The sequence below is a fragment of the Platalea leucorodia genome, assembly GCF_965183815.1.
Source record: "Platalea leucorodia genome assembly, chromosome: 15".
In the NCBI taxonomy this organism is placed as follows: Eukaryota; Metazoa; Chordata; class Aves; order Pelecaniformes; family Threskiornithidae; genus Platalea; species Platalea leucorodia.
Window position 1 is genome coordinate 2,515,588 of NC_138837.1, and position 14,872 is coordinate 2,530,459.

Below are 14,872 nucleotides of genomic sequence, written 5' to 3' on the forward strand. Positions count from 1 at the left end.
CTACAGAATTCACTAGCATTTAAAATGAGGCAAAATTCTAGTGTCACAAAGCCAGAGAAGATCCCTGCGAAACCTCTCCTGCGGTCGTTATCCCCTCCGGAGCACCTGCAGCTCCACAGCTGAGAAAACGACCCCTTGTCTCCAAAGCGGAAGGGAAAGCTGCTGAAATCCCAAAGAGCTCCATTACGGCGCAGCACCCAAAGCTGGGGTGTAACGTGGCAGAATCCGGCCTTGTTACTGAGCAGGGGATGGAGGCGAGAGCCAGGAGAGCCAAGAGCATCCCCCAGGCCAGGGCTTCTCCCCATCCCCAGCAGGTCCAGCCTCCCTGGGCTGCAGGAGGCATCTCCCCGGGCTGTACGGACCGGCCCCGAGATACATCAGGGATCAAAATACCCACAGCCAGCGTCCTTGCCTGAGCGGAGCTCTGCTAGCCGCGGGAAAGGAGCCTCGTCCGTGGGTCAGTTCCCATGACATCCTGCAAGTTCTGTCCCAGGGCCATCTTCCAGATCTTGCCTTCCCTCCACAGAAAAAAGCCACATCAGCTCTGGATCACACGTCTGGTATCTCTGCCTTAAGTACGCCAGCAGCCAGCACTCGGAAGACACAAATGGAATGCAAATACTCGTCAAATCCCTCCGGGGGCCTCACTCACCCACGTACAAGGCTCTGAATAAAATGCAATAACTAAAGCCAATAAAACTCCCTGTTTCTGAGCAGCAGAGATCAGCAGGGGGTTGTTTTTAGTTAGGGCCCCTGGCAATGGGAGAAAATAAGATGCTTTATTTCATTACATTGGAGTCGAGAGGGGAAGGAAAAGGTCCACAGAAAAAATTAAGGGCTGTGGCAGTGTACTTCAGGCTTGCTCCTGAGTTTATTTTAAGGGTATTTGCTTCAGACTGGACACAGCTGAACCTGTGCAACTTCAGTCACTGCACATATGCTGATAAAGAAGAGCAATTCATAAATAAATAAATTCAGAGCATGACAGCACAAGGCCACACTGGTTTCCACCGCTTTTCAAAGGAACCACGCATGAGCCCACAGCAGCATGTGCTATTCTAAGGCAGCTCCTCCAGTTCTCCAGAAACACACGCCGGAGTTGCGCTGCTGGAGCAGCAGCCCCGTCCCCACAGCAGGCAGCAGCAGGCAGGCGGCAGGCACAGTCCTCAGCACCACCGCAGGGCTCAAAAGCCACCACAAAGTGCTTCCAGTGCCGCAGCTTCCCCTCCGCCTGGGACGCCGGCGCTGCTCCGCAGCTCATCTCCCCACATCCTCGGCCACAGCATCCTCCGGACCGCCGTCCCGGGCTGTCACCCCCAGCACCCGCCCTGCCTGCACAGGGCAGCCAGCAGCGCTGGCCTGAGCCTGGGTTTGCTCCATGTGCCTTGCTCTGTCCCTCAAATGTCTCCATCCTGATTTACCTGTGGTGTAGCCTAAAAACATTTCCATTTCCCCTGGGTCTTCATCCGCTGAGCTTTGGATGCCGCTTCCCCTGCTTCACCTGGGTGAATTCATCCTCCTGTCTCAAACCACAACCAAACAGCATCTTCCTGTGGGTGGGGACACGTGTCCTAACCCTCACACGTGCAGCAATTCAGGACATCTGACTAAATCAGTCGTCTCGCAGCAGGACTGCTGCATGCTGCCGTGGCGGATCCCCCAAACCTTTGCCTGGGGAAGCTGGAAGGAGAATATGGAAATAGGGGCGATGCCCTGGAAAAGAGCGCGCTGCAGCCCTGCGCCAGCCGGCATCGGCATCGGCCCAGGGCCCGGCTGCCCTGGGGGTGGCCTGAATTGGAAAAGGCTCATTGAAAAGTGAAGTCCACTAAGAGAAAAACCAACACCTGCTCAAGAAAACAATCTGTCATTGCCCATGTCAATAGGACCAAGGAAGCGGACTAATTGCATTGCTCAAACACAAAAAATGGGAAGACAAAGGTTCTTCACAGGGGACGAAGCTGGAGCAGAGAAGACAGCTAATTCAGTCACACATCTGATCGACAGCTGACAGCCCTGCCTGCCCGGAGCACCACTGGCCCTCGGCCCCGCGCACCCCGCCGGGCTGGGGCGGCCGAGCTTGGAACTTCCAGTGCTTGCACTTGCCAGTGCCAAGAAAGCCCACCTCACCCTGGCGAGGGGCCTGTCTACATCACGCATCCCCGTTCCGAAGGGGCTCAAGGTGCCAGTCCCTGCGCTCGGGGGGTGTCACTGGGCAATGCCTCCCTCCTCCAGCTCCTGAGCCCAGGACACAGAAAGATGGAGCCAGCCGGTGCCTGGCACGGCGGTGGTGAGAGCAGCAGCGTTTCCTAGGTAAAGGGAGCCTTTCCAGAGACATAACGAACAAGAACACAAGTTTTGCAGGACATATCCTGTCCACACCCAGGAAGGATTTTGCACCTCACCATCCCGGGAAGGTCCTCCAGCCCCAGCCTCTCAGGGACGCGTCCACAGCTGGAGCACGCAGGGTGTCACGGAGCTGATGAGACCCGCGGCCCCGCGCCGCCGCTTGGGTCACGCACCCCTCTGGGCTGGAGCGGATTGTTCCCACTATCGTAACTGACTGATGGGCAGATTGACTTTGAAATAATAAGGTTCTCCACATCACAAGCCTGATTAATAGGATTGACTTAACCTTAAGAGGATTGAATTGATAAAGGTAATAAGATTACTGCTTATTTCAAAGACTAGCGCAGAGTCTAGCTGGGCTTTTATGCAAAGGTGAAAAACACCAGGGGTTGGTAGGGCTGTAGGTTACAGGTGGACGAGTGTCAGGGCACGCCTGCCTGTCAGCGCTGCAGTGGCAGAGAAACGCGGCACTCGACGGTGCTGAGCTGTGCAAGGAGAGCGGCAGCGCCTGGGTCCTGGGCAGACGGTGCAAAGCCAAGGACCCCAACCAGCAGTCCTCAGCTTTTCGCTGCCACACAGTTCCTCTGAGGGTCTGTGCTGGACACTTCTCTGCTGGGAAACACAGTGATTTTCCCTCCTTTGAGCACTGGAGCTCATTCTTGATGCTTCCCGCATCTTCTAATTCTCCTTGGGAAAAGGAGGTGAAGTGGCAATGCGAAGGTTAAAGCCCAGGCATCACCTTGCTCACAGCAATAAGAAAACCTAAGTGAGGGATACAACCCTAACGCACTGCGCGACCCCCCCGCCCCGCGAGGGCAGAGGGGCCGGATCCCGCACAGCAGGCTTAGGAACCGCGCGCCACCCCGACAGCCACAGCATGATCTCTACAGCTGCCACTCACCGGCCTTCTCCGTCCCATCAACCAGCCTGACTGTTGTGTTTAGGGCGAGGGGGGAAAAACAGTGGGGGTGTTCATAAAACTGATTAAAAGCCTTATGAGCACAACTATGGCTGCTATAAAATATTATCAGGGAGATCAGCTCTCTGTGGGGGAAATGATATGGCTGCTGCCAGTCTCGTCTACAGCTCAACGTGTGCAGCATCCTCGCTGCCCTGTGTCCACAGCCCTTCCAGTGCAGATAAGGGACCGGTGCTCCCCGAAGAGACCGACCAAGCCCTGGCACCACCGGCCTCCAAGCCCAGCAGCTTCCTGGGCCGTGCCACTCACCTCCTGGTCCCCGAGCCGAGCCGAGCAGTCACTTTTAGGCAGTCCTGCGTGGTATTTGCAGGTCCTGCACTTAAACTGGCACTGCCAGCAAAGCTCCGACCAAACAGCCCGCACCACCGAGGAAGGGAACGTGGGGAGCTTCCAGCAGGCTTGCACGGGGGGAGTAAATACATCTGCTTCACTGAAGCAAATCCTTGCAGCATAAACAAACAGGGACACATGTTTATTCTTCACTCCATTCACAACATGATAAATATTTATTTCAAGTGAGCAGCTGGTTAGTTAGAGCTTTGTCTAATGCTGCATTTGATCTACCAACTATTTGGACAAGAGAGTTTTTTTATATACTTATGGTCATGAACTGAGCTCCAAAAGCTGTAAGAGAGCCCTGAAACAAATCTAAGCATGGGAAATATTCTGGAAGCATCGAAAGTCACACTCAGTCTCGCTTTGGGAAGGATGCAGCCTCCCTGTCCGTAACCACATCACACGGGCCACATCAAGCCATGCTAATGGCAGGGGTGAGCACTCCCAGCAACACCAAGCACGGCAACAGAAATACTTTTAATTATGACTTTGTGTCTTTTGTCTATGGGTTGCAAAACACATGAAAATAGTTAGGCATCTCTCCACACCCTTACAGGTAACATTTTATCAGTGCTCTGCCCGGGAAGATGAAGCACAGAACAAGTGGACAGACGCTGAGCGCCCACAGCTCTGCGTTTAGCCACAAAACGATGTCCCTCTGACGGCACAGCGATGCCTCTTCCAGCCCCTACTTGCCATAAATAGAGACACTGAACAACCGCTTGCATTGCGCGAGCTGATGTAGCTCTGGATGTCTGTCAGACTTTCCAGTGGGCTGGGGCGGCTCCCTCAGACTGTTTGCACTCTTAACTTTATCAAAATGCTTTTCCCCCTCTCTCCACCTATTTGCCTTGGCGGCTGGTCAGGGCTTTCCAGGCGTGCCCTGATGCACACCAAACCCTTGTGCAGCACTGCAGGGATGAAGCTTTTCCCTTTCCCAAACAGAGATCAAAGGAAGCATGGACTTTGACTCCAGAGAGGACTCTCTGCTTTCATTCTCCACCTTTTAATCTATTGCGATATGGCTATGAAGCCCAGGAAGCAGATATTTAGGGAAAAAATTCAGCTACAGCCCTTGTCCCCCTTCTGCCTGCAGCTTTATGTGCTGTGCCTCCGCAGCAGGAGGGACTCGGGCAGCGCCTCTGCGTTTTGGCAGCTCCAGGTAACGATACCTGCCTGGTGGGGGACGGCGCATTACTGCAAAGGAGCCAAGTGGGGTGGCTGCAGGGAAGGATCGCCCTTCTGCCACGCGTGGGGCTGCACGGGGACGCCGGTGGCCGGGGGCCTGGCTGCGGCTGGCACACACGGCGTCATCTGCGCCGCACCACATCGCACCTCTCCCGCACGGGAACTCCTGCGGCGTAGCTCTGGGTGGACACACGTACCCAATCGGCCATGCCTCATTAAGGGATTACACCATATTTACAGCAAATCGCTACAGGAAAACAGGGCTTGAAACAGTGCGAGAGCAATTAGCTGCTAACAAGTCTTCATAGATAATCTACCGGACACTTGTTTCTCACTCCAACTGTAATTGCTGCTTTAGCGTCAGCTACAGCAGCCAAGATCCACAAAAACCCCTTTATCAGCAAAATAAATCAGTGGTTGCTGATTGCTATGTCTGCGCTCTTCAGGGCAGGGGAGAGCTCTGAAGAGGTCACTGGAAAGGCTCTTGGCAAGGCACAAGGAGGGGAACGCACCTCCAGCGCGGGCGAGCTTTGGAGGGTCACAGGAGGACGGAGGCTGGAGGAGGGGGCCGCTGCCCCACGGCCCCTGCACGCCGGTGCCGGGGAGCAGGGCGCTCACTGCTGCCGGACTGGGCCGAGGTCCTCACCCCTCAGAGGCTGGGACCCGGCCCCACTTTCTACATTCTCAGGCCTCATCCAGCAGCACGCCGGCTCCCCCGGCACCATCCCTGCTCGCTGGGCTCCTGGCCCACGGGGATCTGCTCTCCTCCTCCCGGGCTCTGAACCCCATTTCAAAACCCACCGTGCCCTACCTCAGGCCACGGCTGGTTTACCTTCCTGCTCAGTGGGGCCTCCGAACGAGCGGGCGTTCGGCGCTGGGCGAGTCTGGGCTGAAGGAACCGTGTCCTCAGCATCAAAACCAGACGCAGTTCAGAGCCAGACCTGCCTGCAGGCGCACGCTTTCCCCAGCAAACACATACAGAGCCACGTTACCTACAAACAAAAGAAAAATGAAACAAACTGTTTCTCCTGCAGACTGGCTGGGAAGAAAGCCTAAGAGACTGTTGTTTGTGTTTCTGAAACGCCAGGGAGGTGCTCAGAGCCCTGCCGAGGGGCCAGCCGGGCGATGCTCAGGGAAAGGGAGAGCAGGCAGCATGCAATCAGTCATCCTGGCCAGTCCTTCTCCCTGGAGCGGGCTGAGAGGGGCTGCCCGGCGGAGGGCAGGGACCGCAACGCCAGCTCAGCCTCCCCGTGCAGCCCGGGCACCAGCCTGCCGGTCTCCTCTGCTGTGTGCCCTCACTAGGCCACAGTGCTTAGCCACCGGGGAGCCTCCCGGAGCAGTGGCGGGGTGCACCCATGTCACACAAGCAGCGGTGAGTGGGTCTTTTCCTCTCCCATTCACTGTTTTTTTACCTTACTGCTGCTTTTCCCTTCTCTGCTTGTCCAACTCCTCTGCAAAGGACGCACCACCTGGTTCCCATGCTCCAATAACTCCTGTTGCTCTGACAGCTCCCTACACCCTCTGCTAATGCTGACGGCGGATGACAGGCAGGGAAAGCAGAAGCTCCATTTTAGGGGGAAATTCATCAAGCCTGTTTACTCTTTGCTCTGTCCCCCACGTAGAGCCTCTGGGATCTCAAGCACCGATGCAGACACATGTCTAGAAACACACTCTCTCTGGAGCCTCTCCAGCACCGACGAGAAGAGGGATACGGCAGGAGCAGCAACAACAGCTCTCAGCCATGCCCGCACATGATCCGTGGTGACTGAGATCAGGGTGACACCTGAAGCCTTTTGCACCAGAACCGTGTAAGCCACGGACAGGGTCTTTCATGGCAACGTCGTTCCAACAAGAGCCCTGGCACTAAGGCCATCAGAGCCGCAGCCAAAGGCAGCACAGCCCCCGGTGCGTGGGGAGGAGCGGTACCAGCAGAAGGCAGGGTTGTGCCCAGAAACCATGGCTGATGGTGCCAAAACCCCGGCACAAGGAGCGAGGAGGGGGACACCTACGATGCTCTCCTCGTGTAACCACAGAGCATTCTTCCACATGCCGTGAATCGCAAGCCACTCCTGTCCCCACTGAGGGTAACGCAGCCAAGGGGACCGGGGCTGCCATCCTTCCCTGCGCTCCGGGGGTCTGACACTGCTGCCTGGGATCAGGAAGGCTTTAACGGAGCTATTTTCTCTGCCTCTGCAATAGCAGGCCCGCGGCCTCGCAATCCTCTCAGTGAGCTTTGCCTGCCTTGAACTAGATCAGGAGGCCAAGCCACTTCTCTGTTCGACAGATGGTAACTAAATCTAATCCATGAACCCTGCCACGGTCCCAGGCAGCACTGGCAGCTGCGGAGGAAGCAGAGCCTTACGATTCCCCCTCAGGTGAGGAGCTCATGTCTCCTCAGCACTGGAAAAGCTTTGGAAATCTTGCTCTTCCCCAGCTCCCCCCTGCAGAGTTCAGGGAGATGTTAACAGAGAAAAATGCTGATGCTTTAACTCCTGTGCTCCTGACATTGGCACTGCCCACCGTGGCTGTGCCATGCCAGCTGGGGACGAAGGATGCTCTGCGGCAGACGGGGCACGCGACTCCGTGTCCCATGTGCCAGGGACCTCAGCCCTCGCCTGTGCTCTCCAGTAAGGGGGTTTCCAGCTCTGCTCACCCTGCCTGTACCCTCACGGATCACAACCAGGAAAAAGTCCCACTCTCTGCCTCCTCCTGGCCTGCTTCTTCCCCAGACCTGGCGGGGGATTCGCAGCCATGAAGGATGTTCAGACAAAGCGGTCCACAAAAGCTGAACTTCCACCACTCGCCAGTTGGCCGGCACCAACCCCGCAGCGAGCCCTGCCCTGGGAGCACCCCAGGACCCCTGGGCTTTCCCACACTGCTGCCCTCCCTCACACCTCCCTTCCAGAAGCATGACGGACCCCAAAGACTGAGCGCTGATTCAGAGACACGCATGCCCGCAGGCGGACTTTGCTCTGCGATTCTCAAGACGCTGTTCACTCCCGTTCAGCTCCCGAGGTGCCGGGTGCCAGCACGGCAGCGTGGTGACAGGCAGGGAGCGGAGCGGGGAACCTGCTGGGTTCCCACAGGAATACCCAGCACACACAGCCTGCTTACCTTAAGCCAGCATTGCTTACATTTCATCCCTGAAAACTGCCTTCTGGCTTACTTTCACATTTGTGCTTGTTTATAAAGAGCCTGGCCCCTGAGCCACCAGAAGGAGAGAAAAATGACTCGGTTGGTATCTTGTGGTCCCACCGACCTCTTTGCTAATTAAGCAATTCACACGGCACATGCTACCAACTTGTTTGTAATTAAAAGCAAAATTAGAGTGTATTAATGATGGCTAGGCCTGAAACTCGACTGATGTGGTGATTTCTAAAACCCAACACAGGAGTCTGCTCCTGATGGTCCCTGGTGGGACGGTACGGATGACGAAGGGTCTTACCTTGGCCTTGCCTGTACTCTGCAGGATGTGCACCAGCGCAGACGCCATCTCCTCTTTGTTCTTCACGCTCAGCGAGGGCTCCAGCACCGAGCACAGCACCATGTAATTGTTAGTGATGTACTCGGCAAACTCTTTGTACATCTCCATGGGAAGAATGCTCATGCTCTGGTAGCGTGACTTGATGCGGATCATGGGCCCCGGGGACTTGCCCTTACCGGGGTTGGGGCTGACCACTGGGTACCACTTCTCTACAAACTGCCGGCCCGTGACAGAGCTGACGGGGATGTTCACTTGTCCAATGAAATTGGTCTTGTCCTTCTTTTTCTTCTTGTCAGTCTCTTTGTATAAGTGCACCGTAATGTTTTTGAGCGATGGGAGGTTATTAAATTCAAAGTGCTCCCCCCAAAATACATTATCAGTTTTCAATTTACAGGTAGTTCGTGCATAAAGAACGTCATCCAGACATAATTCACACAAGTACTTTTTCTTAGCTGGCAGGTCCTTGGCTTCAATAATCCATAACTTTAACATATTCTCTACCCTTCTGCTGTTGTCCTGAAAAAAAGATGCAAAGAAAAAAAAGGTCAATAAAAAGCCCACAAAGCCAAGCACAACAAAACTGGAGATATGAGTTAATTATTTCGGATGTGCTAAATGAGCAGAGGCTTAATTACATTTTATTTTAAGGAAATACTGGCTCTCAGGAATTTGCATAATAACACTACTTATGTTAATTTTCCAAATATCACCGTGCTCTCCATGTCTGTTGGTGCCAATTAATATAAGGAACAAGGAAGATAAAACCCCTCCAAATCATAAATGTACCATTTCCCATTCACTGCCAAGAGGGCCTCAGAAGAAACGGAAAAAACCTCACCGATCATTAATGGCTTTTGCAAAACAGAAGCTACGTTACAGGTATCTCACAACCACCTCCTTTTTTGGAGCAGCGCTGGGGCACATTGTCTTTACCGTAACAAAGCAACAATAAAGGGATCTGAACACACACCCAGGGACCACCTCATCCGTGGCTGGAACGCAACCACCTCTGGCGGGGAAACAAGCTTTTACAAAACCTCACGATATTTTAGGGCAGAAGTCCAGAGCACCCAACTAAAACATCGAGAGGAATTACGGGAGACAGAGTGAGTTCCACAGGAGAATCATTACAATTCAGAAATAGAAATTTGGCTTGGGTATCTTTTAAACAACAACGGAGCAAAGGATACTGTGGATCCTTAAGAGCTCCCCAGTGATGCTGCCCTCATCCTGGAAGAACACCCGGGGCACTTGTTGCAGGAGCGACTTGAAAGATAGAGCACTCGCAGCTGAACCGCTGCTAGGGATTCTGCAGTAACCTGCTTTGTTTGGAAACCCCTCACTGAAACAGCGGCCACGGCGTACTCTGCTCAGCCTAGGAGTCCGGGCAGGGACATTCCTGCTGGAAGCCCGCAATGGGGTACTGTAGGTTCAGGAAGCACACACAGGAACTACACAAGAACACTGAATTCCTGACAGAAATATCAAGTCAGATACTGAGAGTTTATTGTCTATGAACTCAAACAAAGATGGAAAGTTAGCCATCAGTTAATGGCATGTTTTGAGATGAGGGCACACTTCCAGATGAATTTCCAGTGAACACTGCATTTCAAAGCCGTAGTGACGTGCCCAGCCCCAACTCACATTCCCGGGACCTTTCTCACGGCAAGTGTGACCACGCAAGCCTTACACAGCTCCTTCAGATCATTACTACCGGGCTGCTGCACTCGGAAAGCACCGGAGTCACTGAACTCCACATGCAGGAGCACGCTGCTAGAGGCAGAAGTCCACCTCTCCCCTCCGCTGCTCCCATTCCGATATTGAAGGAAATCTTTTGTACTGACATTTGGCACTGCGCTGGGAACAATAAACTCCGACACAGAGGGCTCCTTTAGCAACCCGCCAGGCCTGGACCTAACTTGTACGCACAGTTATGGGGCTCTGATGCCAGGAATGAATTTGCAGGATCCCATCATTTGCGTCTTCTCTGATCAGCAGAAAAAGACTTGTTGACTGAGCTCATCAGTTGTGAAATCCTGCAACTGATTAGTCCTGATCAATCTTTGTTAGCTAACCCCAGTGCAGAGAGGGAGAAGCAGCTGTAGATTTTATTTTAGGATGTACTTAGCCTTAGTGGGCCATAGACCCGCATATTGGGTGTCCCTCTGCTCTAGTGAAGAGCAGGATTTGTTTCTGTAGACCCCAGAGGGGACGACTTTGCCACCTCAGCTGACTGGAGAAGGGAAAGCTCCGCTCCGCTGTCGCCTCAGAGAACTCGCTGCCGTGGGCATCTGAGTTTCTCCATCGCTAAAGCAGACACAGCAAATACTGCCAGAGTCCAAAGTGTGATATGTGGACTCTTTAAGCTATTCAGTCTTGTAACTTTGCTGGCAGCTACCTGACATCTGTCCCAGAGCTTTTGGGAGGTGGGAAGTCCTACGTAAGTGGCAAGTATCATCAGTAACAGAGCAAGACTGAAGATGCTTCAGGTCTGATCAATTCTTAGCAACAGCTGAAGCAGCATGTGCTGAGAAAAGAGGGGAAGAAATAATTGGCACCTGCCTGTAAATATAATTGTGGAAGAAAGCAATATGGAAAAAGGCTGACCCACAGTTACACTTACTCACTAAAATGACAATACATCCCCTGCTGCTACTATGCACTGGGCTATAAAACGTAATATCGAGGAACTGACTAGAACAGAGGCAATTCCTCAAAGCCACTACCTTATTTGGGTGCACGGCACGCCGCAGGTTTTCCATCCATTTATCTCGCTCGGCTGCAGAACGACACGAGAAGCACTTACTTCCTGATGAAGTCGTCACCTACAGGGAAAGGAACAGGATTATGTCTTGACCAGCACACTGCAGCCTGTGGTTTGGGGGAGAGGGGGGGTTAGGAAAGATGCTAGTGGATTTTTTTTTTTTTTTTTTTTTAAAGTAAGCAGCTTTACCCAAGCATGAAGCAACAGCCCCTAAGGCTAGCGAAAAAACAGGGCAACTCTGTATGTCACAGAAATAATCATAGAAGCAAATTCCAATTACTTCTCCTCTTCCACACCAGAAAACACTAGATAATGGGCCCCATGCATGTGATGCTTTAAACCACCAAGTTCCACAACTGAGAGAGTGCAAATCCTTAGATGAACTAAAGATAAATTGCAACCACTTGGCATTCCTCCAGATTCAGCCCAAAGCTTGCAATAGTAACAACCCATTCCTTGTTTTCAGCAGAACATCAGGCCCGGAAAGGCTGGCTTCATATCTTCCCCCTTTGTGTCCTGTTGCTTCTGAAGACCATGCTGTGAGGAACTTGGGGCCAAGTGCATACACCACGGTCCTGGCAGCAGTAAGAGCAGTGGCCGACAGCCCGGCCGGAGGCACTCCGGTGCTCCCAGGACCTGCTCCCCAGCTGGGGAGAACCAGGCTGGGGCTCCCGGAGCTGGAGATGGGCAGCGAAGTGCTGCTGTGCCCACCTCTCACCTCTCACGCTTCCAGTATCACTCCAAGGGATCTTTCTGCAGTATTTGTGTGACTTTCTTTGGCCACCGGGATTTCATAGCCAGGTTTTGAAGAAGCACGCTTGCGGCAGTGACGTTTCCAGTGGTGCAAATGCCCCTCATTCCTTATCACATCCCTGCGACCACATGGAAACTCAACCCTGTTGAGAGCCCACCGAAGCAGCCACTGCCCGGCAGCCCCAGGATAACAGGCACCAAACATTTCCTCCTATCCACCACACCAAGCTGCCTCGGCATCGATTACTGAGCCAAGCTCTTAAAGGCCGATAGTTCTCTGCGTCTTCTCATGTACACTCGCTCAAGCCGCTCTCTCCTCCAGGCCCTGCTGGCAAGCTGACAGACCGTGACCGTGGTACCAGAACTCTGCACTGCCCATAAGCCCTCTGCCAGCTGCTCTGCCCTTTGCATTTGCTGCATTTGGTGATCTCCAGTAATATTCTTTATGTACATCTCTGCTTGCAGGCCAAACGGACCTGGCTACTACTTTAAACAACTCCCCTCTGAGCTTCGTTTCCGCCAGTCTCAAGCTGCAGAATTATTTCTGAGTACTTCATCATCTCACAGTGTTTGTGTTTACACACTGCTCGCTGGGTTATCTGCTTCTGGGAGACACAATCTCCTTTAATTTCATGTATGTCTCAGAAGCCTAACCTGTTTTTACAGCAGAGCTGGCACTTGCTGAGATTTGTCATTAGCTAACCTCAATGAGCTGAACACATCCCTTCCTTTGAACACAGACACCTTCTAACCAGGACAAAATGACAAGAGGCCTATCCTGTCTTTACATAGCAAATGCAAGAAATCTTCCAACCCTTGATATCCCAGAAGCTCTCTCCTTCAGGCAGACACTCTTCCCTGTCCTTACACGCTTTCATCCTCTGTCCTTTAAAACTATATATTCTTCTGAGCAGAAGTTATCTTCTCTTTCCAAGAAAAGAAGACACCAGTATTATGGTCTTTCCAGCATCCTTTCACACTTCAGTGTATTTCCAGCTTCTTCAAAGTTTCCCAGGACAAATCTGGCCTGCTTCACCTCCTGTTTGCTGCTGCAGATGCTGATGTGAACCTCTGCCCCTGAACCTTCACAAAAGGACTTCTGGTGGCACAAGAGCTGCATCACTTGCAAGACGGTGTCCGCTGCCTGCGATCCCTACGCCTCGCTCTGCCGGAGGGTACGGCAGTTTCGCAGCTTGATCCTTTCCTCAGGAGGAGTTCCTGCAGCAGCGTTCCAGCCGAGCATAGCCATAGACCTGACTGGTAACGACACCTACAGAGAAGCAACGCGTGGCTGCATTACTGCTGACATGGTGCTGTACCGTCTGACCGCTGAATCACAAATACAAAGATCCCAGAAGTACCACTTAGCAACAGTTTTAAGAACAGGACTTACAGCGAAGCAACGCAGAAGATGCACAGCAAACGAGCACTGCTCCAGACAGCTCCCTAGTCGCTTGATTGATGTGAATTTCTAAGGCTTCAAAACCATTCTTCAGACAAGAACCTAGCAATTCAGAACTTGAGCCCTGTCTTATTTGGCCCACCTAATTCAGCTGCAAAAGACTCAAAATCATCCATTTTCAAGTCCAAACCATCAAAGTCCTGACACTCCCGGTACAGCCACGCCGCCCTGCAGGTGTCACGGCCAGGTTTCCGCACCCCACACTGGGAAAAACCCTCCCACTGACGTTCTGACTAAGGTTCACAGAATTCAGTCCCCGCTGACTGATTACAAATCAGTTAATAAAGGCGGAATAGGTCAAATACACCTTTCAGTAAACTATCCCATTAGTCCATTTCCTCAAAGGCCATTTCTCACCTAGCTTTTCGTTTCACTCTTTTGTTTTGATGGGAATTTGGTCTACAAATGCCTTTGAAAACAATGTTCTCAGATGTAGAGAATTTGCTATGAAACCTGGAAGTTCTTCCATAAAAGAGAATTATGACTTCTTTGATTGTTGTTGAAAGACACGCTCTTAAAGACAAGTTCTCCTTGGTGACACACCTGGATCCCACAGCTGCCTAGAGGATTCATATCCAAATAAATAAGCATGCAATTTAGCTGTCCTTCTATTGAATCTGTTGATTAAATGTCAGTTTTTTACCAGCTATCTGTTAGGTTGGATATCTAATATATTTCCTTGCCACACTTAAGTCAACATACTATCATTGAGTTATCATGGTAAAATTTATGATTCAATTCCAAAACAATTACTGATTAACTAACCACTCGAAACCTAAAAGAACTGTAAATGTCATACTGAAGGGAGAGAAGGGGAAAATCCTCATGTGTCAGACATGAAGCCCTCTTGATCTGATGGGAGCTGAAGGTCGTATCTACCATGTGTGACCAAAAATGTAATTTTCCCCAGATCTGCAATAACATCCCAGCTTTGAGCTCTGACCTAAACATCATATGGCATTAATGATCTTCATGAGATATTAATTACCTTGATAAAGAGAGTATTCTGGTCTCATCAAGATTTTGGATATGCTAGAATACTCTTAATGTACAGGATAAACTCAATTAATAAAATCCATTCATTTATAAAATGTTACTTATTCACATTCATTATCCACAGTCCTTGGATGGGTGATCCCTTAAGTCAGATGAAATCTTGCCATTTTAAGAATGCCTTAGGTACAGCATGGGTTCCTCAAAGTACACTTGAAGGAATCTCACCGGAGTGACAACAGATGATAACTGAGTTACTGAAGCCGCTTCACTCAAAGCGTTCAAAAGATTTTACGAGGAAAAGTTAGGGTTCAAGCTGGCAAATACCACCACGACCCAGGGCAGAAGGGCGAACCGGCGCTGCCTGCGCCAGCCCCGCCGCGGCTGCTCAGGGCGCCTGAACGGCCATGCGAGCAACGGCGAACATTTGCACAGCTGGACTAAATTTAGCGGAGCTAAATTTAGCTCCGCTAAATTCTCCCTTGCTCAGGCAAGGCCAGGATGAAGCGACACGGTTTCAGTTCTAGCGGAGCAAGTACAGCCCAGCAGCAGCTTTTTCCTTCTCCT

General features: G+C 52.0%; 1 protein-coding gene across 1 annotated transcript in view; it reads right to left on the reverse strand.

Moving 5' to 3' along the window:
- Positions 1-14,872, reverse strand: part of DAB2IP (DAB2 interacting protein) — a gene marked incomplete at its 5' end in the record, with an annotated part of 206,941 nt that overhangs the window by 24,763 nt on the left and 167,306 nt on the right. Inside the window, 2 exons of the mRNA XM_082327221.1 lie at positions 8,295-8,849; positions 11,060-11,158. Coding sequence (XP_082183347.1) covers positions 8,295-8,849; positions 11,060-11,158 — 654 coding nt within the window. The remainder of the gene's footprint in view (positions 1-8,294; positions 8,850-11,059; positions 11,159-14,872) is intronic.